The sequence below is a fragment of the Sinocyclocheilus anshuiensis genome, unplaced genomic scaffold (genome assembly GCF_001515605.1).
Source record: "Sinocyclocheilus anshuiensis isolate Anshui unplaced genomic scaffold, SAMN03320099.WGS_v1.1 scaffold987, whole genome shotgun sequence".
Taxonomy (NCBI): Eukaryota; Metazoa; Chordata; class Actinopteri; order Cypriniformes; family Cyprinidae; genus Sinocyclocheilus; species Sinocyclocheilus anshuiensis.
The window spans coordinates 433,268-455,845 of record NW_015542416.1 but is presented as its reverse complement, the minus strand read 5'-3'; the positions used below and the strand labels follow the sequence as shown (position 1 = coordinate 455,845).

At 37.9% G+C, this 22,578-nt stretch overlaps 2 protein-coding genes across 2 annotated transcripts in view; both read right to left on the bottom strand.

The window, feature by feature from the left end:
* LOC107693469 (TGF-beta receptor type-1) overlaps positions 1-14,046 on the bottom strand; it is a 44,638-nt gene extending 30,592 nt beyond the window's left edge. The window contains 1 exon segment of the mRNA XM_074187033.1: positions 13,937-14,046. Within this exon segment, the coding sequence (XP_074043134.1) occupies positions 13,937-14,012 (76 nt within the window). The 5' untranslated portion in view covers positions 14,013-14,046.
* A 7,807-nt stretch (positions 14,047-21,853) lies between these two features.
* Positions 21,854-22,578, bottom strand: part of LOC107693461 (uncharacterized) — a 4,381-nt gene continuing 3,656 nt past the window's right edge. The window contains exon 8 of the mRNA XM_016492867.1: positions 21,854-22,069. Within this exon, the coding sequence (XP_016348353.1) occupies positions 22,028-22,069 (42 nt within the window). The 3' untranslated portion in view covers positions 21,854-22,027. The remainder of the gene's footprint in view (positions 22,070-22,578) is intronic.

Genomic DNA, 22,578 nt, shown 5'->3' with positions numbered 1-22,578 from the left:
CTCCATTGAGACAGATGCAGATCCACTTGTGTGGTGGAAGTTGCATGAGAGCAAGTATCCTCATGTTGCTAAACTTGCAAAACAATACCTTTGTGTCTCTGCAACATCAGTGCCAAGCGAGAGAGTGTTGTCCACTGCAGGAGACATCGTCTCCGCAAGCAGATCTCGACTTGCAACAGAAAATGTTAACAAACTGATCTTCTTGCAAAAAAACTTGAAGATAGTGGCATAGAATATAAAAGAGTGACACAGTGTTCTGAGATATTTTATGTTGATTTTGAAAAGCACTGTATGTTGATACATGTAGTATAATAATGCAAGCACTCTTAAGTTACAAAGTTGATTTTTGCAGGGGTAAAAAAATGCTTAGGATTTTATTTTTGTAAAGAAGTGTGACAGGTGTTTGTTACCCAATAAATAAGTATTTTTTTCTTTAAATTTGACAGTAGCCATTTTTTCCTAAACATACATACACATACCGGACCGTACCGAAACCCTAAAACCGTGATACATACCGAACCGTGAGTAATTTGAACCGTTGCACCCCTACTAGAAACCATATTGCATTTTTACCATGGTATTGAGCTGCTATATTATTTTGTGGTTTTAACTGTGATTATCATGATCTAAATATATGCTACTATGGAGGACCAATGGTTAATAAAAAAAAAACTCAGTCAGAATAATAAAATTTCACCATATAAAAATGAGGTTGCTACAATTTTTACAGATATTACTGATTTTGATAACGAGCATAAATCTACATCTGCATCCTAACTCAAGCTACTAGTAAATGTGTATTTCTAATAGAAAAGTGTTACATTATTATTAATATTATCAGGCAGCACAAATCTGTTTCTTGATTTGAAACAATATTACTCATTAGAACGTGCAGAACTAAGAAATTAGTCTTTCTATTAAGATATTTATTTTGTTAAGGAAAAATGACTGGAAAAGTGTAAAGAATTAAAAAAAACGAAGTGTTTGTCGTGTTCTGACCATAAAGAATAGTTTAAAACCACAATTAAACGTCTGATTTTTACAACTTTCACATTGGAGCAAAAATCTGCCTTTAAACTAGAAAGAGAGAAAAAATTGACATTTATTGTGATAATTATCGATTTCATAATTGATGATAATTTTTTTGGCCATATCGCCCAGCCCTACTGAGAACCACACAAGCAACAGCTACCCAACGCTGGACTCAACGTGAAAACATCAAAGCTGGGAGGCTTTCATTCTCTGTGTGGATGAAGGATCTTGCCATGGGACGATGCTCAGCTGTCAGCTCACATTCTCCTACTGGAGTCATGAACGATATTCATCACTCACATGAACACGTCAGTCAGAACACAGCTTCTGATTCAGACTTATGCATTTCTTCTCTTTATTTTGCCTTAAAGGGATAGTTCACGCAAAATGAAATCTTTAGCATAATGTCTCAATCCAACTTATGAATGACTTTCTTATGAAACACAAAAGGTATTTTTGTTCAGTCAGTGAAAGTCAATGGGGTCCAAACTGACTTTCATTGAGCGAACAGAAACATTCTGCAAGATCTTCTCTTCAGCGTCCTGCAGAAAAATGAAACGCATTCCTAGAAGAGAAGCTCACAACACTCTTGAAATATTTAAAGGGGTCATGAAATGCATTTTTTAAATTATTTTACAATGTTTCCTGAGATGCAATTATAAGCTTAGTATGGCTTTTTCATCATAATTTAGATATAAATGGTAATTTTCTCACCTGATTTTAGCCCTCTGTAGAAAGGGGCGTTCAATGGAAACACCAACTGATGTGATTGGCTAACATCTTTGCATATGAAATGAGCATGACATATGGAACTCTCACGCAAACTTTTACTGCATTTTTACTATAATAGCTGCCACGGTTAGTTCATAAAGTTACCAGAGTTTTTTTTTTAAAGTAAAGTCTTTCTTTAGCTAACAGCAGTATGGCTCTAGCGACTGATGGACAGACATGAGTTAATCAGAACACGCTTGCTTGATTACATACAGCGATTACGCATGTTAAGGGCACGTCGAGGGGAAATCGTGACGTCACCATTCTCCTGATTTCAAATCCGGACATTTCAGAAGAGTAGAAAAGAAGAATACATATTTTAAACTGGTGAGTTAGTTTGAGTTCTGAAACTTTCAGTATGGTTTTTTTTTTCTATTGTGGAATAACCTCTCGTATGTCTAAACAACAAGAACATTTTGATTCTCCATTTCATGAGCCTTTTAAAGACGCCCGCTGAAACAGTCTGAGAGGAATACTTTAATTACGTTACGGAATAAAACAAATCATTTCATTACTTTGCCGTTCATGAAAAGCACACAGTTTTGAGTCACTCAACTCAATAATGCTTTCAATAAACCCAATTAAATCTGATTAAGACCACATAAGCCATTTATAAATGCACGGGAACGGGGCGACTCAAATGTCTGCAGGATTTCAGTCTCAGAAATCAAAAGGATGGAAGCAGTTTCATCTAATGCCAAACACAAAGCACGAAAGAAAAAAAAACTCAATACAATGATACTGATTTCGAGAATCAATGGCAATTGGATTTCACCTCTTTGGAGCCTCTGGCTTCAACCTCTAATGCAGTAATTGAATGATCTGGCATTGAAAGCCAAGTGCTGTTCAATGTCTTTTCGGCAGAAAGATCCTGCATGATCTCAGCCGCCAAGGCAATTCATCGGTGTAATCCAAGCACGCAGCCGAGAGTTCAATGAATCCATGTACTGTTTGTTCACCGTCCCTTTAGTTCTCTGAACGGCAGACAGGGGATCGATTGAAGAGCGTGTCGAGCTTTCAGAGCCAAGCTAATTAATCTTCATCTGGATGTAAATTGGTAAAGTGGTTGGGTGGGTTGGTTAGCATTCCCAACAACAAATCTCACTCGATTAGGCTCAAAAACAGAATCTGAGCCAAGACTCTGAAAAAAGAGTGGGAAAACAGACCCAATGTGAATGTCAGAATCAAACAGCATCCATTTTAAATCCGTAATGGGGCATGATTCATTAAACTGGATAGTACTGGAGTAAATACTCACACTGAGCCTCACACATGATACATGCACAAAAAAAGGGTTTTGTGGTCACAAATTAGGGATCTGTTTCAATTTAACTAAAACAAAAGAACAAATGAGTAATCATGGGAACAAATTCTTAACTCATGCCTATGATATCTTGGGGGTTTTTTTCCCCCATGACTCAGTACTCTGATGAATCGTGCACAATATGAAGATAAGATTTACCCAATGCATTTAATTTTTATGTTACATAAAATGTTATGCTATTTTAAATGGACCAAACACTTGTTAAAGTCACTAATAAACAAACATGAAACTCTCGTCTGAACTACTTTGATATTCACCACAGTAATGAGTGACTGATTACCATGCTGCGTGTGTGTAGTCCAAAGAACTGAAAGAATACTATGGTACTACTGTGGTCTATGTCCACAAACCACCATATTTACATGGTACAAGTCCAAACACCAGCATGACATGGTAATATTGGTCATATTAATTCTGCAGTGCAAGTTAAGACTGATTCTTTTGCTGTTATTATTTGGTTATAACTGATGGCGAAACATTCACGCAGGTACAGAGCACAGCTGTTTCTCCAGGGCTCATAATCCATCTCAGTATTTCAAAGCCTATCATGAAGACAGACTGTTGTAGTCTAAACACCAGAGCAGACTTTGTGCAAATAAACACGCAATGAAGCTGCAGACCAGACTGAAATCAACACAAGACACACCAGTATAAAACACAAAAGTTCAGGGTCTGTCCCGATGACCGGGATTTCAACAGAGCTCGCTGGGGCGGGGGGGGTATCTTACTAGGTATGGGCCGGTATAAGATTTTGACGATATGATAACCTTAAGCAAAAATATCACGGTATCATGGTATTGTCTTTACAGCTCTAAAATGTGTTATTTTTAAATGACTGGGTAAAAAAAAAAACTTTTTTCCGCTGAACACAATATATTTTGTTTTTGAGCAACATACAGAATATTAGGAACAGTAGAATTTGTTTATTTTTTATTTGATTTGTTTCCTAAACTATCACTTTGTTTTTCAAAACTATCGGTTGATTAATCGGTATCGGCCAGTGCGATCCAACCTAGTTATCGGTAAAATCCACTATCGGTCATCCTCTAAATGAGGATATAAGGGCTGATTTGGGATACAGCCCATGATCTGCAACTAGCCAATCAGTAGCAGGGAGCATAAGAGGGCGGGGCGTTCTCAGTATAGAAGGCATCCGATGTAGTGTAGGATGAGTCATCAATATTACTGCTATTTGAAAAACACTTAATAGCTAACAGCTGAGTTTTTAACATCTAGGTAGAGCTGCATGGTTAATTGTTAAAAGAGCGTGATCTCGATTCAAACAACCACGCAATCTAATTTCTAAATGACAACGATTTGCCCGTGTCTATTAAATATTTGAAAAAAATTATACCGGAACATTCAAATCTGCGTTCGCGCTGCCGCTGACACAGAGAGCAGACATTTACCATGTTTGGGTAAGAAACAGCTGGCTTAAAAATAGAAATACTGGGATTAAAGTTTTTGGTTCGGGTATAAACATTTATATGTCTATGGTAGCGATCACAATAGAGCAAGTCATCTTTTGAAAGTAATTGGCGCTTCAAATAACTTTTGTGTCGATTACATTGTTTCACCACTAGGTGGCAACAAGTGACTGTTAAAAAATGTATTTGTCATTGAATCATTCAAGAGATTCATTCAAAAACACTGATTCAACCAGTAATGAAACAAGAGAAGTATTTATGAGTGAGTCATTGAATCATTCATTCAAACCACTTCTTCATAATTTTAATATTACAAATTGGTGTATTAAAAAATATATATTTTAAATACACATATATTAAAACGTTTAATAATTTATTAAAATTAATTAAACACTTTTAAATAGACTGCAGCAATTAATATTTTATCACACATTATTTTTTAGTTCAGGATCGTGGGAGAATCGTGATCTCTATTTGAGACCAAAAAATCATGATTCTCAATTTATCCAGAATCGTGCCGCTCTACATCTAGGACAGCTCATAGACCTGCCTTTAAAGTGAAGGTTGTAAATGCTGTGAGTCTAGCCTTAGCTAACAGTGTGCCCAGACTCCAAACGGCACAAATAAAGCGCTCCAGAGCCGGATGGAGTGATTTAACAGAGGAAAGCCAGCTTTGCATCACGTGGGTTCTTCATCAAAGAAAGCCTCTCCGCGCAGCTCATCGCGCTCAACTTCCGCGTACGTCGGAATTAATTACACCGCGTTTCTTGGCAACCGCGATCCCTGTACGAGCGTCACACACAGAGAGCTAGCGTTTGAGATGCACCCTTCCCCCTTCAGTCCGATCCAGCAGCGCACAGGAGCCCAGAGTCATTTCCATAGGTCAGCGCTCGCCCCTAACCCCTATCCGCCCATTACTGCCAGGCTTTTGTCCTCCACAGATGTGGCTTTGGGTGTGAGGTTCTCAGATGGACCCCGTCAACCTCCACCTCCCCCACAATGCCTTCTGCTATACGCGTCTTTGTCTGAACATGATAAAGAATCGCACTCTTGGTAAGGAAGGATCTGACGGCTCTCCCATATGCGTTCATTCACACCCAAATCACAAAAACACACTTGCATTTTATAGTAGGTTCACACGGACAATGGATGAGAGTATGGTAAAACATGTTAAACAGAGCTGAAAATGCAAGAACATTATTAGCAGAAAGTGTTAGTTAAGTAACAAACATATGCAAAGCTGTGCAATACACATTTCTGAACCATTAGCGGCACCAAACAGAACTACATCTATCTGTTTGAGTGACTCTAATTGTTAATTATGAGCATTTCTGTTCATCTCAATGAGCTAACGTAGGAATCAGTGACGTCAGAGAGAAAAAAACACAACTCTGATCAGGCTTTCATGAGCTCTCTTTGTGTTACTATGAAAGTCAATGGCTACCGTCAACTGTTTGGTTCCCAACATTCCTCAAAATATCTTCTTTTTTGTTCAACAGATGAAGAAATGACGTGAAAGTGAGTAAATGATGACAGAATGTTCATTTTCAGGTGATCTGTCCTTTTTTAAATCCAAGTGGGACAAATAATTGGGAAGAAATGCTTCAGGGAAGAAGGCCGCTGAAAGTTGGCGACACAAATGCACTCTATAAACAAACACAGGCAGATGCAAGTGTGCGTTTCCAAATAATGCGAGTCTTTCTGAGCATGTATGTTTGACGCAGGCTGCAGTAGGTTAGACCAAACTCTGATGTGAAACAGCTAAACAAAGAAAACCTCCTCACTGAGCAACAGAGAGATGGAGGAACAAGTCCTCTTTATCAATACATTATCTGGTTTATTTAAAAGATGCATTTTGTGAAGAAACAGACGACTGACACAGATGCCATATATAATGAACTGACATGTCATTAGCAAAGTATCCACCATTTTTCTAACGAGTCTACTGTGTTTTAGACTGTGTTTGGGGGTATTCCACTCATTTTACTATAACATGATTTAACAAGAATATCTAAAGATCTTTTTTCAGTCGCTGCATCTTTTCCTCCTGATTACTTTCATTTTTATTTGTATTTCACTGTAACAACATGAATAAAGACAACATATACTGCTCATTTGTGGTTTGATTTATGATTTATCACATGAATATTTCACTCAACGCAGTAAGAATCTCTGGTTTTCTCCTCAAATCCTCACGTCTCTTTCCAGGTTTGTTTTCACACGGATGCTTTTAAAAAGTAATAATCTTTCACTTCTGATTAGGGATGCACCGGTTGACCGGCCATAAATCGGAACCGGCTGTTTTTTTGTATTTTTTTCGTCCGATTTTTCCAGAAGTGTGCACAGAGGCGCCAGCAGAAAAATTACCACACAGAGCAAGCTCACTGTTGGCGATGCACGATGAGATATTGGAAGAAAAATATGAAGTGATTAAGGATACGGGCAGCCATACAGCATTGGAAATGCAGAGCTACCTGTCTGAGGCACAGATACCAAGAAGCGAACAGCCGTTGGTGTACTGGCACACAAATAAGAGCGCTTTCCTGCACTCGCTGAAGTTGTGCGAGTGTACCTGTCCGCGCCCTGCACAAGCGTAGACAGTGAACGTTTGTTCAGCTCAGCTTCTCACGTGTTGGATGAGAAACGAAACAGACTAACTTGTGACAAAGCTGAAATGCTTCTTTTTGTAAAGAAGAACTCGCAAGCACTTTTGAAAAGCCAGAAGTAAACGTCAGTTCTGTAGGCTATAGGATGAATATTTTTTATTTTACCTTAAAATTACATTGACTTAATGTGATTTAAAAAGCACCTGCCGTAGCATCTTTGTTTTACTCATTGCACTAAACATTATTTGATTTAACATTTTGGAATAATTTATTTATATAGCCTACTTTGGTTTTATTTAGTTTCACTGGTAAAGACCTTTTTTTCTTTACACCAAATTTAAAAACGAAAACAAATGCTGAATGCTGATTAAGTAACATCTTTGTTTGGAGTGTTGAATGTGTTGTTTGGATTGTGGAACTATGCAGTTGTTGCCTTTAAAATTACATGGTTACAGTTAATGTTTTCATTTAAGGCCAGTTTATAGTTTCAACCCAATTTAAAAACAAAAGCTAAATGCTTTTGTCAGTAGGCCTGCCTATGTTTGTATTGAATGTAGCCTACTTACTGCGCAATTACTGCTGTTAATTTCAGATGGTTACAGTTGTTGTTTTCAATAGCCAAAACCCAGTTTAGGCTGTTAAATACCAAATAAACATCTTGTTTATGTGTACTTTTATTCTTTCTTGTTTGTTGCTTGATAAAAATAAAAAATCGGAAATCGTTATCGGAATCGGCCAGTTTGCTTGTAAAAAAATCGGTATCGGAATCGGCCATGAAAAATCATGATCGTGCATCACTACTTCTGATCACTATTAGCAGTCTGAATGTTTCTAAAGCAGGGAAACACAATGATTGTTATCTGTCAAAATGACAGTGAAATATTATCATTCAGTGTTAATGGTAATGAGCATTTTGGATCCAGGTGACTTGTGTTACAGACATACTGTATATTACTACAGTGATATTTACCACGTCTGTAATAGAATCCTGCAGAAGAGTTTTGGGGTTATTAATGTTTTGTTGCAGTAATTTGTTACACTGTTAAATTTCCTTTGAAACGCGAGCAGAATAATGAACCCTCATTGTGTTCAGCTTTTGAAAATACTTATTGCATTCACAGTGCAAATCTTTCACTGATTGTTTACAGTTTAATGGACGTTACTCTCCTAATTTGTGCAAAAACTAAGCATCATGGGGCATAGGAAAAAGGCAGATATTATAAGAATAGTGAAGAGTCTGATGCATGTACACAAGAAAGATGACAATTACTTTAGCATGACTCTGCCAAGCACTGTTTATAAGATGCCAAATCGGACCAAACTGTTGTTTTTACTGACAGTGACCCAGTTCTGAGCGGCTGGCGATCACAGAGGAACGTCTTCCTCCGTTTCCCTGAGACGTCTTGACCGCGGCCTGTCGAGAAGCAGTCTGAGTGAGTGTTAGCCCGAGACGGCTTTTCTAGGACACTCCAAAACCCGACAGAAGCTGACGCGCTAATAAGCCTTCAGAGAGAACGGAAAGTAAAACGCCAAATGCCAAAGACGACGCTTAAACACCAACTTTCCTGGCAGATTTCTCTCTGCCCGAGGCTCTGCTAATTGCTAGTGTGTCAGAGCACTTGACGGACTGTTCTTTATAAATACCTGGCGCTCCAGGCTCCTAAACCGGACACGCAGCGTCTCCAAAACGAGCTGCAGGAGAACGCCGTAAAACCGACTGGATTCCAGCGCTTCACCGGCACAAAAGCATCAGATTCTGGAGCTCACCAGATGGACACTCGTTCTCTTTCACAGATACAGACTCGTTTGAGCCATTTAAATTGGTTAGTTAACCCGAGAAAGAAAATCCGGCCGTCGTTTTCTCATGTCATTACAAATGTAAGACAGATTCTGAAAGTCAGCATGTAAAAACACTGTTCAGTGTTTATCTTTTCAAATGAATATGTGACAGTGTTGAAGTAAATGAGGATGCATGTTGTTGAGCTAAGACAAATAAAGCACCATACTCCAAATCTTCTGATGTTGTATGATTGCTTTGTGTTGGGAACAAAACAATAGTTAAAGTTGTTATTTACCAGTTTTGATGTCAGTGACTCAAACTCAACTGGTTGTGGCGTATCTCTTGACCAATCATGAATAAGAGCGTGAAATGTGTGAGCTGCGGTGAAACGGGAAGCTTTTCAGCAGAATAATGACTTTAATTTCGGTCTTTTCCTCACATAAAGCCACTGTATGACTTCAGGAGAAATACTGAATATTTACTGCATGAGTCATATGATTACCGGTCATTTCTGAAGAACAACAGCATCTGTCTCAATACACTTTATTCAACAGTTTGGGGTCTGTAAGAGCATTTAATGTTTCTAAAAGACATCTCTGCTCACCAAGGCTGCATTTGATTACAAATACAGTAAAAACAGTGAAATATTATTACAATGTAAAACAGCTGTTTTCTATGTGAATATCTGTTAAACTGTAATGTATTTCTGTGATGCGCAGCTGTATTTTCAGCATCATTACTCCAGTCTTCAGTGTCACATGATCTTCAGAAATCATTCTAATATGCTGATTTGCTGCTCCAGAAACATTTCTGATTATTATCAATGCTGAAAACAGTCGTGCTGCACAATATTTTTGTGGAAACTGATACATTTTATTTTTCAAGATTCACAGATGAATAGAAAGTTCAAAAGAACAGCATTTTTTGAAATAGAAATCTTTTGTAACATCATAAATGTCTTTACTGACAATTTTGATCAACTTAATGAATCCTTGAATTTTTTCAAAAACTCAAACTTGTGAAAGGTAGTGTATTTGCCTAATTTCAGTATTTCCAGAAGTTAAAGAGGTTTGCAATGACATGAAAATGACTAAATGTTCATTTCTGGATGAACTAATGCTTAAACTGTTGTGTATGCAGGCATTTCTACACATTATGTTGATATGTTGACAGTGCAAGTTGCAGAAACGCTTGATTTATGTGCTTTGACAGAGGCCATTAATCATGCCACTATCTCCTATTGCATCCAAACCACAAATCCCTCAGTCTGAACTCTGTTCGTCCGTATAATAACACGCTGTAAAGTGATACGGGATTCCTCCGATCGAACACGGGAAGCTGAGAGCGCTGCGGTCTGCAGGGAAGAGCTCGACAAGGCCTCCGTTTCGTCCCAAAGGAAACGTGTTTTGAAAGTCATAGCCGACTCTTGAGGTAATGATTTGAGATGCTCAAACATGGGAACCCAAGGAGGGCACTTGACCCAAATCACTTCAGTAAATACAGACAACAAATGCACCACATGAGAGCAGCTCTTACGCTTTTTCATAACGTGTCAGTAGGGCAGCGCTTTAATAAAACAGCCTCTCGCACTGATATCAGTTCAAGACGAGCTCTTCAGAAGATGCAAATGTGCCTGTTATTAACTGTGAATAATGCCAAATTCAACTCCCAGAGACAGACAAAAAGAACGCTGCTGAAAACTAAATCGTCACCCATAACCCGTAGTCTATTACTTAAAAATTGGAGCCTGAAAACTCTATTACTTTGTCACTTTAAGAGCCGCAAGTCAAGTCTAACATAAAGTGCTCCAGATATACCCAAGCCTCGGAGCGTTTTATTTGTTTCCCTGAGCCAGCTATACTTTTAAAAGCCACCATCGCTGCAAAATACTGCTTCTGCCAAAAGCAAGGCACTCACCGCTGGCACTAATGCAACTTCTCAAATTAGTTCTGGTTTTTTAAGCCGGGAAAACAGGCGGTTTGGGGTCACAAAAACACTTCAGATTCCCGTCCCAAAGGCAACATTATTGTATGAGCATGCATCAGATGCCCGCTCTAAAGATGAGCCTCTGCACTGGGCTTTAAATCAGCGTCTCTGGATGAATCCGCAGAGGAGGCCTCATTATATATTAGTCATGCATCTGGAGCCAAACTGACTGAGAGATGCTCAGGTGATGTGCTTTTAAAGACAGTCCAACAATGCTTTCACTCGACTGTATATTAAGAGGCTACAATCCCATCCATTTCACACACAATTCATCCTGGAAGTGCATGACTTGGTGAATGTTGATAACCACAAAAAGTAATTTTGACCTTCCTTTTGTTTTCTAAAAAAATCAAAAATCTGAGCTACAGAGAAGCACATTGGAAGTCAATTCATAAACACTGAAACACTAGATGATGTCAATATGCATGTCATTGCCAATCTGTGCCACCTACTGTAAAAAAAAAATGATGAGAACAATTTTACAGCTCAAAATGAAAAGTATCAAAGATAGGTCATGGTAGCTATATTATAGATATTCACTATCCTCATAGAATTTGAATGAAGTCCACACTAGAATTTTAACAATAGCTATACAGTGAATCATTTTCAGAACTATTTTTTTTTCCAGCTGATGAACGATAAAACATTGACAGCCAATCAGCTTGAGCATTTAAAGCGGCAGACAACAAAACTAGAAACGAAAATAATAGGAAGAAGAAGAAACAGAACAATACAAACTGCTGGCGTGAATTCTAATAGGATTAATATTTGGTGCTTTAAAGTCATGTCAGGAAAATTGTATACAAGTTGATCGCACATGAACGCCACCACAACATTATTTTTTTTACAAATTATGAGAGGAAAACTCAGAGTTGTGTGCGTGTCCGTGAGAAAACATGTCAGATGCAATGGATGCAGCGTCTGTATTGATGGTAAATTTGTAGAAATTAATGAAAATATATATTTTTTTGTCATTTACAATAAAACTAAGTTGCATCTTAAAAAAAAAAAAGATAATATTGTACAATTACGATATATAACGATTCAATTTACACCACCTTCATAAATAAACTAAAAATAAAGCAAAAGGGGCACATTCTTTACTCATCATTTTGTAGAAATAGCTTAAAAATCTTGTTGAATTTTTTGTAGAAAAAGTGCATGAACTCACCCGACGCTCTACAATTATCAACTCGTGAATACTAACTTCCCAGGAAAACTCGAACGCACCACTTATCATTATCTTCAGTTATCGTTCTTGTTGTGGATGGGCCTTTTTTCAACAAGTGAAGAAAAAGTTTTTTTTGTGGTAATCAACATCATGCCACAAATGCAGAGTTCGATCCACTGATTCATTTAAGGTGCTTTTTACAATTCATGCATTTACAGTGAACAAGAAACAAAGAATATTCGTTGATATGCATCTAGTAAACACACAATGGATTGCAAACGCCATTTCATGTTGACTTTAAGCATCACTGCTCTCCTGACATTCATGATTCATACGGTGCCAATAAAGCAACATCCCTGATTTACTGAAGGAGACACAAACTCAAGCCACCTGTCCATAAATGCATGTGACAACAACTGTGCCACAGACAAAGCAGGATTATTCAACTCAACGTGACATGCTCAAACCCATCTAAAAGTGCATGTGATGAAACAAACCCACAGGGCATCACAGGTACATTTACAAATACTTCCACAAAACTGCACTGTGCTGCAAATGGCATCCCCAAAAACAGCCACAGTCTACATTCTTCAGTCTATACACACAAACATCTGAATCATGCTGTGTTTGCTCCACTATATCACACTTATTGCTGTCTTCCTCTGAACGCGTGTAAACTGTTTATTACAGACACTTATAAACGCCAGCATATTAATCACTATTCTTAACATGTTTATACGCTATAACAACCCAAATGGAGACAAATCCGACAGCCATCAACAGTTAACTAGCGTTATTGTGTTATTTGTAGATTCGTCCGGTTTTCAAACTGAGGAGAACTAGTGTAAACAAGTTAGCCAGACAGCTAGCAGCTAGCACAACAGCCAGACGAGGTGACCAAACACTTTTTAAATACAACAAACGAGAATAAAAACACATTAAAGTTACATTCGGAGAAACAAATCTCACTATAACTTTACAACCGCTAGCAGCATTTAAATCAGAGTTTTAATAGTTATCTGGACTGTTAGCCCGATCCAGCTAGCTAACATTATAAACGTAAATAAACACCGTATATGGCGTATTTTAAGATTATTTGTTTAATAAGTGAGACCAAATAAGAAAAATAACTTTTTAACGGGTAAACACTAAACAGTGAATAAAAAGCTATTTATTTGACTTATTCATCAGAGCAGTCCGTCAAACTGACGATTATTGGGCGAGACCAACATACAGTCCGACTAGCGTTAGCTTCCAGAGCGAGTCACAACACACTGATTCTCGAACACTTCACGATATCATCTGCTTGTGAAAGCAGTTTAACAGCTAGTTAGTTAAGCCAGTTTCGACTGAAGATATAACACCTCGAGTCAGGGTGTGGGTGTGTGTGTGTGTGTGTGTGTGTCCCGACGAGCTTATGATCATAAAAACTGATAAAACACAATCACCTACAATCAGACCGTAAACATCTCCAGCATTAAATCACACGTGAATCCTCCAAACACACTCTCACACACACTCTCTCTCTCTCTCTCTCTCTCTCTCACACACACACACACACACACACACACACACACACACACACACACACACACTCCGGTTCCGAGCGCAATCAGGTGTGATTTAAAGGACTTTCTCCGCGTTTCTTCTCTTTCGCGACGGAATAAATGAGCCTGCACTGACAGCATATCTCTGTCTGTCTCTGGCCTGCGCCATCTTTGCAGAAAGACTCTTTGGGGCTGCAGTTGCTTGCAAACAAAGAGCAGCCCTCCTCTGGCGCCAGACGAGCGGCGTTCACTGCACACACACACACACACACACACACGGAGCTGCTCGTACCTTCTGTGTGCTGGATCCTGGCTCCAAAGAACAGGGCTAAAAACACGAGACGACACGGTATAGCATCCATCCTCATCCTCCGCGCTCGCGCTTCTTCTGCGAGACTCCAGCAGTTGAGTGAGAGAGCAGGGAAGACCAGCGGCGCGGTGATTGGCTGGACGCAGCGCCCCGAGCCCCGCCCACCGGAGTAAACGCGACGCGACGCGTCTGGAGCTCACACGCGTTCATTGCGTAAGAACACATTCCTGTCCTCCTCTGTCTGAGTGCTTTGGCCACGCTCGCGTCTCCTTCCTTACAATATTACAGAAATATGTCTGAACATGGCAACTGGACATTTAACAAAAACTCCTGACTGGAGTAACAGTCTTGTTACTAAACTTGACTGTGTATATAAGCTTCATATATATATAGTGGTGGCCGAAATTAGTATTTTCAGCAGATAAAATGGTTTGAAGTCAGTTATTTCTATCTTTTGCTGTAGTGTGTCAGAAGGAAATATCAGTTTACATTTCCAAACATCCATTTGGCCATTAATTGTAATAATGCAGTGAGATATATGTTAGTGCTGCACACAGAGCTCTGATCTGATCATCATCAGTCTGCTGGAGTCACATGAAGAAACAGAACAAACTGAGACAGACTCAATCCAGAAGAACTGATGCTTCGAGAAACCTCCAGCAAAGCTACAGTGCTGTTAAACGTTATATTAACAGTATGTATATATAGGTGGATTATAGGTGTTATTTGAGGTGGATCAAATGCAATATTTGATAAAAATAAATTAACATTTACAAGTATTTTTGTATGAAGTGTTTCAGTAGTGAGCAACACGGATAAAAAACATCCAGTTTAATCTGATCAGATGAACATGCTTGATCTGAAATCCTGCATCATCTTCATTTTGAGCGGTGTGTGACTGTACTTCACAATCTTCACTTTTCATCCCAAGCAGCTATGAAATAGCATCTAAACATACTGAATATACACAGCATCGTCTGTGCGTCTCCTCTGCCATCCCTTATGCATATGTTCATCTGAGGGGACAAAACATCTGACCCCATCAAACCCCCAGAGACTGATGAGGGCCCAGTGTTGGATCAGGCTTAGGGTCTGTAGGGCCAGATTCAGGGGCCCTTCCCCCTCCAGCACATGAGGGCCCGATTCCTCAGAAACTAATGTGATTTAACCCTGCGCTGGACGATCATCCTCCGCCTGTCTGATCATGAGTTTATCTGAGAAAATTGTTATTATTTTTTTATTTTCAGTTTTTATTTAATTTATTAAGTTTTGGTAATTTTGTTAAGTGCATTTATCTTTTTTCATTTTATTATATTTATTTATTTTATTATTATAATGTTATATTTGTTGTTTCTTTATAGCTAATTTCAGTTTTAGTTTTAGTCATTTTCAACGTAAACGTATTTAATTTACTTTGCTAAGGTAATATTTTAATTAACGTTTTTCATCTAATATGTATATTTTATATTTCAATTACTATATTTCAAATTTTTTTACAATTGCAAAACTGTAAATTTCCCCCCACATTGGCCTTTATGTCAAAATAATAATTAAAATATGCATAATAAGGTGCTATCCTTTATATGTTATAATATTCCTCATGTTGTAAGATGTTTTGCATGGTATAGTCATTTTATTAATTTTTTACATTTTGATTGATTGTGTTAAGTGTTGTGTTTTATTATGTATTATTTTATTGTTTGTTGAAATTAATATTCCTTATGTGATTATTCATATTGTTGAATGTATGTGTTAATTGCAGCAAGATATTTTATTAGACATAATAAAGTATATGTCAGTTCAAGACTGAACACTGGAGTGCCACATAATGCAAACATAATATTAGAAAAAGAAGATTAAAACAAAAAAAAAATTATTTAAAAATCTGTAATATTTTGGGATTTATATAGTCAAGAATTTAAAGTTGTAATGCATTTTAAAACTTCCTGCAGTGTTAAAATATGCATATTTTTAAGTGTTGTTGGTAGCAATGGATAATTACACAGGTACATTAATTATGCACGTAGTTGTTGAGCATATGAAGTGTTTTGCATGGAATATACATTAACCTGACCTGGTTTTGGCAAAGGATGGGTGTGGTGTTTAACCTTGAGACGTGTTAGAAATGTCCCGTCTGGCGCACACCTCATTTAGAGTCCAAAACGCAGAAACGCTCATTCGTTTAAGCTGCAACAGTGTTCTTCTAAAAAAACTTTCTCTGCTATTAAGCAGTAATGGGGTTAACCATAAGTAGGGCAAACAAAAAACCTCTTCACTTAAGGGAATATTTTGGTCCTCAGAGTAATCCTTCAACAAAGTACATGCTCAAAGAGAAGATAAGGCCATTTTTGTGCTAATTGGGCAAATAAAAGAGGTACACTGTGTTAGATTATGAACAGCAGCACTGAGATTGAGCAGTGTTAGATTTAAGTAGTATGAGAGACTTTAGAGCTGTAAAATCTAATGCATAATTCATATATTGCCTCTGCCTGTGTCAAAACACAGCCTTTTTAATCTACAGAGATACAGAGATCAAAAAGATTGGATTTTCATAGACATACAACCTCAAAATCTGAAGGAGATGTGAGTGGTGCTTGTAAAACTCACCACCACAATGTATCTGTGGTTGCTAGGGTGCTTCTATGTGGTTGCTAAGTGATTGCATACAGGCAAAAATCAGCAGAGTTTATCTTGAAATCTCTGATATTCTGCTCTCTTTCAGTCTATGGGATACACTCTTCAAAATAAAGCTGCTTAAAAGGTTGTTCACAGCGATGCCATAGAAGAACCATTTTTGGTTTCACAAAGAACCATTCAGTTAAAGAACCATCTCATTCTTACCTTTTTATAATCTGAAGAACCTTCTTTCACCACAAAGAAGCTTTTGTGAAACAGAAAGGTTCTTCAGATGTTAAAGGTTCTTTATGGAACCATTTAGACAAAAAGGTTCTTCTATAGCATGATGAAGCACCTTTATTTTTAAGAGTGTATTTAGACCAAATTTATCATCTGCCAGGGGGAATTGTAGAAGTCTACTTTAATGACGAAATAAAGAAGTAGAAAACGTGACTTTTTCTCACAATTCTGTGTGTGTGTGTGTGTGTGTGTGTGTGTGTGTGTGTGAGTTCTGACTTTTTTTCAGCCATTTCAAAAATCTCACAATTCTTTGATGCTGTTATTGTCTTCACCACAAAATAAAACATAAACATAAGGTAAATGCGACTTTTTATCTCACAATACAAACTTTTTTCTTGAGTTTACATCTCACAATTCTGTTTTTTTTTCCCACCAAAAAGTCAAAAACAAGTATTGTGACTATTTATTTTTACCCCTCAAAATTATGAGGAAACTAAGTCAAAACTTTGAGATAAAAGTGGCAATTACCTGTTTTATTTATTTGATTTTTATTTTGTTATGGAAATGGACTTCCATAGAAAGTTATGTCTAACCACTTAGAGAAGTAAAAAGTATTTTATTATGAGATTAAAGTCTCAATTTTATTCACCCGTGATGTAAATTTACAGGTTATTTTGTTAATAAAACAGACGTGTGCTGCATTAAACTTTAAGCAGCGGCTGGTTAAATCTTTATAATTGACCTTCCTTTAAAGGTCCCATGACATGCTGCTTTTTGGATGCTTTTATATAGGCCTAAGTGGTCCCTAGTACTGTATCTGAAGTCTCTTTCCCGAAATTCAGCCTTGGTGCAGAATTTCAGCCACTACGAGCCAGTCCCACAATGAGCTTTCCTTAGGACGTGCCATTTCTGTGTCTGTAGCTTTAAATGCTAATGAGGAGGAGAGAGGCGGGGCAACTGCCATGCTTCGCTCGTTTGCAAGCCATGATGTCTCTCGAGGAAAAAAAAATATTGCGCTCGCCTCGCACGGTAGTAGCTCATTTTCTCATGGGCGGGCCAAATTCTCTGGGCGGGCAAAGCAGAGAAAGGGGAGGTAACCTTTCCCCGTATGACGACATAAAGGGAAGATTCCAGATTGGGCCATCTGAGCTTTCATTTTCTCAAAGGCGAAGCAGGATACCCAGGGCTCGGTTTACACCTATCGCCATTTCTAGCCACTGGGGGACCATAGGCAGGCTAGGGGAACTCATATTAATGTTAAAAAACCTCATAAAGTGAAATTTTCATGCCATGGGACCTTTAAGAGAAATGATGGTTGTTTCTTCACAGCAGAAAGCACCGGCGCGCTCCTGATTTAGCAGTGCAGGAAAAACATTTAGCAGATGCTGAATCATATTTCCTGTTTCATAAGTGTCTCCAATGGTGTGTGTTCTGCTTATTATGGGATGTTTGGCTGGTGGTTGATGAGGAGTCCTGAGGAAACGTCTGGATGACTTCACTCACACTCCAGTGACCAGACAGAACGTGCATTCATACAAAGAAGCCAGAAATCTTGAATTTAGTCCCTTTATCCTAGCAGAGGAATTTCTGTTTTTTCGAGGCTCTTCATGCTGATGTGTGAATGAGGACAGTCTCCTCGAGTCTCGCTCGTCTGCTACACACTCACACTCCCTCGCGTCTCACAGGTTACTGAGGGTCACACACCATTTATCCTTAATTAGCGTTATTTAAGCCTTTCTAAAACACGCTCTCATCTGGTCATTCGTGTCTGAGGGAGGAGAGTTGTGTTGAGACAAGAGAGATGAACACATTCACACTGCCCCTGCGTTGACTTAGACTTTTAATTATTTTTACCACAGTTTGCTCACGATAAAAGTACTAAACTGTTACGTGTAACTCGTTCGTGATACAGATGTGAATGATACCACAAACAGTGTGAGGAAAGACAGCTAGAAAGCTTTCCTTTAAAGGAATAATTTATCTGAAAATGAACGTTTGCAGAAACTGTGCTTACTCTCAGGCCATCCGAGATCAGGATGACTGAACCCATTATAATCAGCGATACTGTCTACAGATGCGGCACGACACAATAAATCACCGACAGTAAACAGCTGCCTCGTTCTATTTACAACGTGCTGACACAAAGTTCATCGATGCTTTAACGATATATCGTGCAACCCTAATCCAAACAGCTGACAAAAACATCACAATAATCCACAAGTAATCCACAGCACTCCAGTCCATCAGTTAACATCTGGAGAAGACAAAAGCGTAAACTAATCCAGCATTAAGACGTTTTTAACTAAAATACCATAGAGTCCATAATCCATAATAACTCTTCCTGCAGTTAAAAAGTGCATCTGCTGTTGTGTCTCACATCAAAATCCAGCCACATATGTGTTTAAACTGCTTGATCTGTGCAGATTTCTCTCCTGATTCAGACCAGAACACCTTTTCACTGGAGGAAGCGTTATTATGGATTACTTGTGGATTATTGTGATGTTTTTATCAGCTGTTTGGACTCTCATTCTGACGGCACCCATTCACTGCAGAGCATCCATTGCTGAGACACTGATGCAATGCTACATTTCTCCAAATCTGATGAAGAAACAAACTCATGATCTGAGGTGATCTGAGGAGGAGCACATTTTCATTTCTGGATGAACTATTCCTTTAAGTTGGCATGAAATGAAAATTCACAGTATCTACTTTCTAAATGTATCTTATAGATCTTATTGAGAACAATTCATCCATGTACGTTTTTTTTTAATGTTTTGACTTGGAAATGTTTAATCCAAATATTAACTCGATCTTCCAGTGAAGCATCAGTCTTCTCTCTGGTTACATGTGCATTGTGCAGGACTTCTCCAATCATTTAGTGCTGTTAAACTCCGCCCCTTCGAGCTCTGAGTGCCACACCCACATCTCAACATCCAATCAACAACTGAAATACAGAACCAAACCCTGCCCTACATTTACAATGCAGAAGAAAAGATCCTTCATTTCATGGTGACTTTGAGTCATGATTGTGTCGGTGACGCTCCAGCAGTCCAATCACTGCGTGCAGAAAGAGCATATAGCACATATTTCCTCTCGCTCTCTTTTTCCTGATTGCTGTTTTGATGCGGGCTGCCAAGACCCTCCCGGTGCTCAGGTGACAGTGGCAGACCTCTCTTTAAGTGTTAATGGGACGTCACCAGCTGTCCGCACAGGTAGATCCAGAGCCCCGCTCCGAACCATCTGTGCATCCTCCATCATTACTGCCTCCGAACAGAGAACAGAGACCAGAGAGAGAGCGAGGTGGCCGGAGCTCAGGAGACTCAATGGAAGGAGGGACTAAACAGAGAGCAGATAATGAGAAGCGCCGGATCTCCCGGAGGAACACGGCCAGCTGTCACTCACAAACCCCAGCGGCCACCTGGAGCCGGTTCCCACACTCACCAAACCCGCTGGAACTCAGTCTCATGTCATTCAGACTCTGTCAGGCTGACCCAGGATCAGACTCATGACTCTAGAGAGCTTCGGCTCACTCTCAGCTGATGCGGGTCCATGCAGAGCTGTTGTGCTTTGATGTGATGACTAAAGAGTTCAAATTTAATTTTATGGCACATTTGAACCGTTTATCTTGGCTAACAATAGCTGACTTATTTAAATGCCAAATACAGTTTAAACCAAGTTTATCAAATCATGAAAAGCTGCTACCACACAAAACACATGGGTAATCACGTAGTAACACCCTAGCAACCACTTAGGACTCTAGTGACATTTTTAACATCTAGTGCATTTAATATATATACTGTATATATATATATATATATATATACATACACACACACACACACACATTATATATACTCATTTGTATTTGGATAAAAGCATCTGCTAAATGTAAATGTAAATATATATAAAGAGTTCAGATGCTAAAGGAGTCTGATAACAATGCTCATTTTAGAAGAAAAGTTTAACTGAACTCTTCATATATATATATACATATTAGTGCTGTCAAACGATTAATCGCATCCAAAATAAAAGTTTTCGTATACATAATACATGTGTGTGTACTGTGTATATTTATTATGTATAAACACACATACAGTATATATTTTGAAAACATTTACATGTATATATTTATATTCATATCATTTATATTATATAAAAATATATTTAATATATAAACATAACATATTTTTCTGAAATATATACATATTTCCTGCCATTTCTTTATATTTATTTGTGAAATGTACAAGCTTTTTTACAGTTGATTGTCACATTCATATCTACTCAAGGTTTCAGTGAGCATGCATCCGTATCTGCTTTACATCAGCATTACATTTCTGTTTACAATCACTCACTGTTTGCTGTAATATTAATACCTTCATGTTTATTTCAAATAAATGCTGTTCTTTTGAACTTTCTCTTCATCTGTGAATCCTGAAAAATAAAATGTATCAGTTTCCACAGAAATATTGAGCAGCACAACTGTTTTCAACATTGATAATAATCAGAAATGTTTGTTGAGCAGCAAATCGGCATCTTAGAATGATTTCTGAAGATCATGTGACACTGAAGACTGGAGTAATGATGCTGAAAATACAGCTGCGCATCACAGAAATACATTACAGTTTAACAGATATTCACATAGAAAACTGCTGATTTAAATTCTAATAATATTTTACAATTTTTACTGTATTTTTGATCAATTAATGCAGCCTTGGTGAGCAGAAATAACTTTCAGAAACATTAAAAAATCTTACCAACCCCAAACTTTAGAACATTGGTCACACTTTATTTTAAGGTCCAATTCTTGCTATAAACAAACCATTAACTATGACTTTTGCCTCAATAAACTCTTATTAATAGTTAGGAAGGTAGTTGTTAAGTTTAGGTATTGGGTAGGATTAGGAATGTAGAATATGTGCTTTACAAGTACTATTACTACTACTACTAATAATTCTACTACTACTACTACTAAACTAATAAACAGCCAATATGCATGCTACTAAGCAACTAGTAAATATAGTGGGAATTGGTCGCTAAACTAAAGTGTTACCCAGTAATATATTAGATATGTAAGTTCCTTATTAATTCACCAGGATATTTTGTTTAATGAATACAGCTTTGAATAATCTCTTAATTATGGAATAATTTTCTGTGTTGAATTTGTGGCCAATGGAAGATATTAAAGAAACTGATATTAAAGTTGATCCAGGTTCACAGTCACGTCTTCATAATGTTCACATAATCCGGATCTCTCTGAGACTACAGGAGAAAAACGAGACAAAATTATTATTACATACTGTAGATCAGCAATCAGTTTGTGCTATATTAAAACATGGCATCTCAGCAATACAATACATAAAATACAAATAAACATACAGAACATTTATTGTATTTACCACATTTGATAAATCACTTTTTTTGACCAAAGCTAGATCGATGTATTTATGACTGGAAGCAGGAATCTGTCACTCATACACACACACACACACAGACTCACACACAAACACTAATCAGAAACACAGTCTAAATATTATATGTGTATTTTGCTTGCATTTTATTAGAAGTAGGCCAACAGCACCCCCTACGGAATTAAAACTCCTTACTGAGTGGGCATTAGGACCTGGGGGAGGCTGCCACTGCACGTGCCATTACTGTTTACTCTATCATACAGGAAGGGTCATTCTGTACATGCATATTCTCAGTTTAAATGCAGCGATCCAAAACAGTGAATCTAATCATCATTCAGGCAAAACTTTGCTTCAAGAATG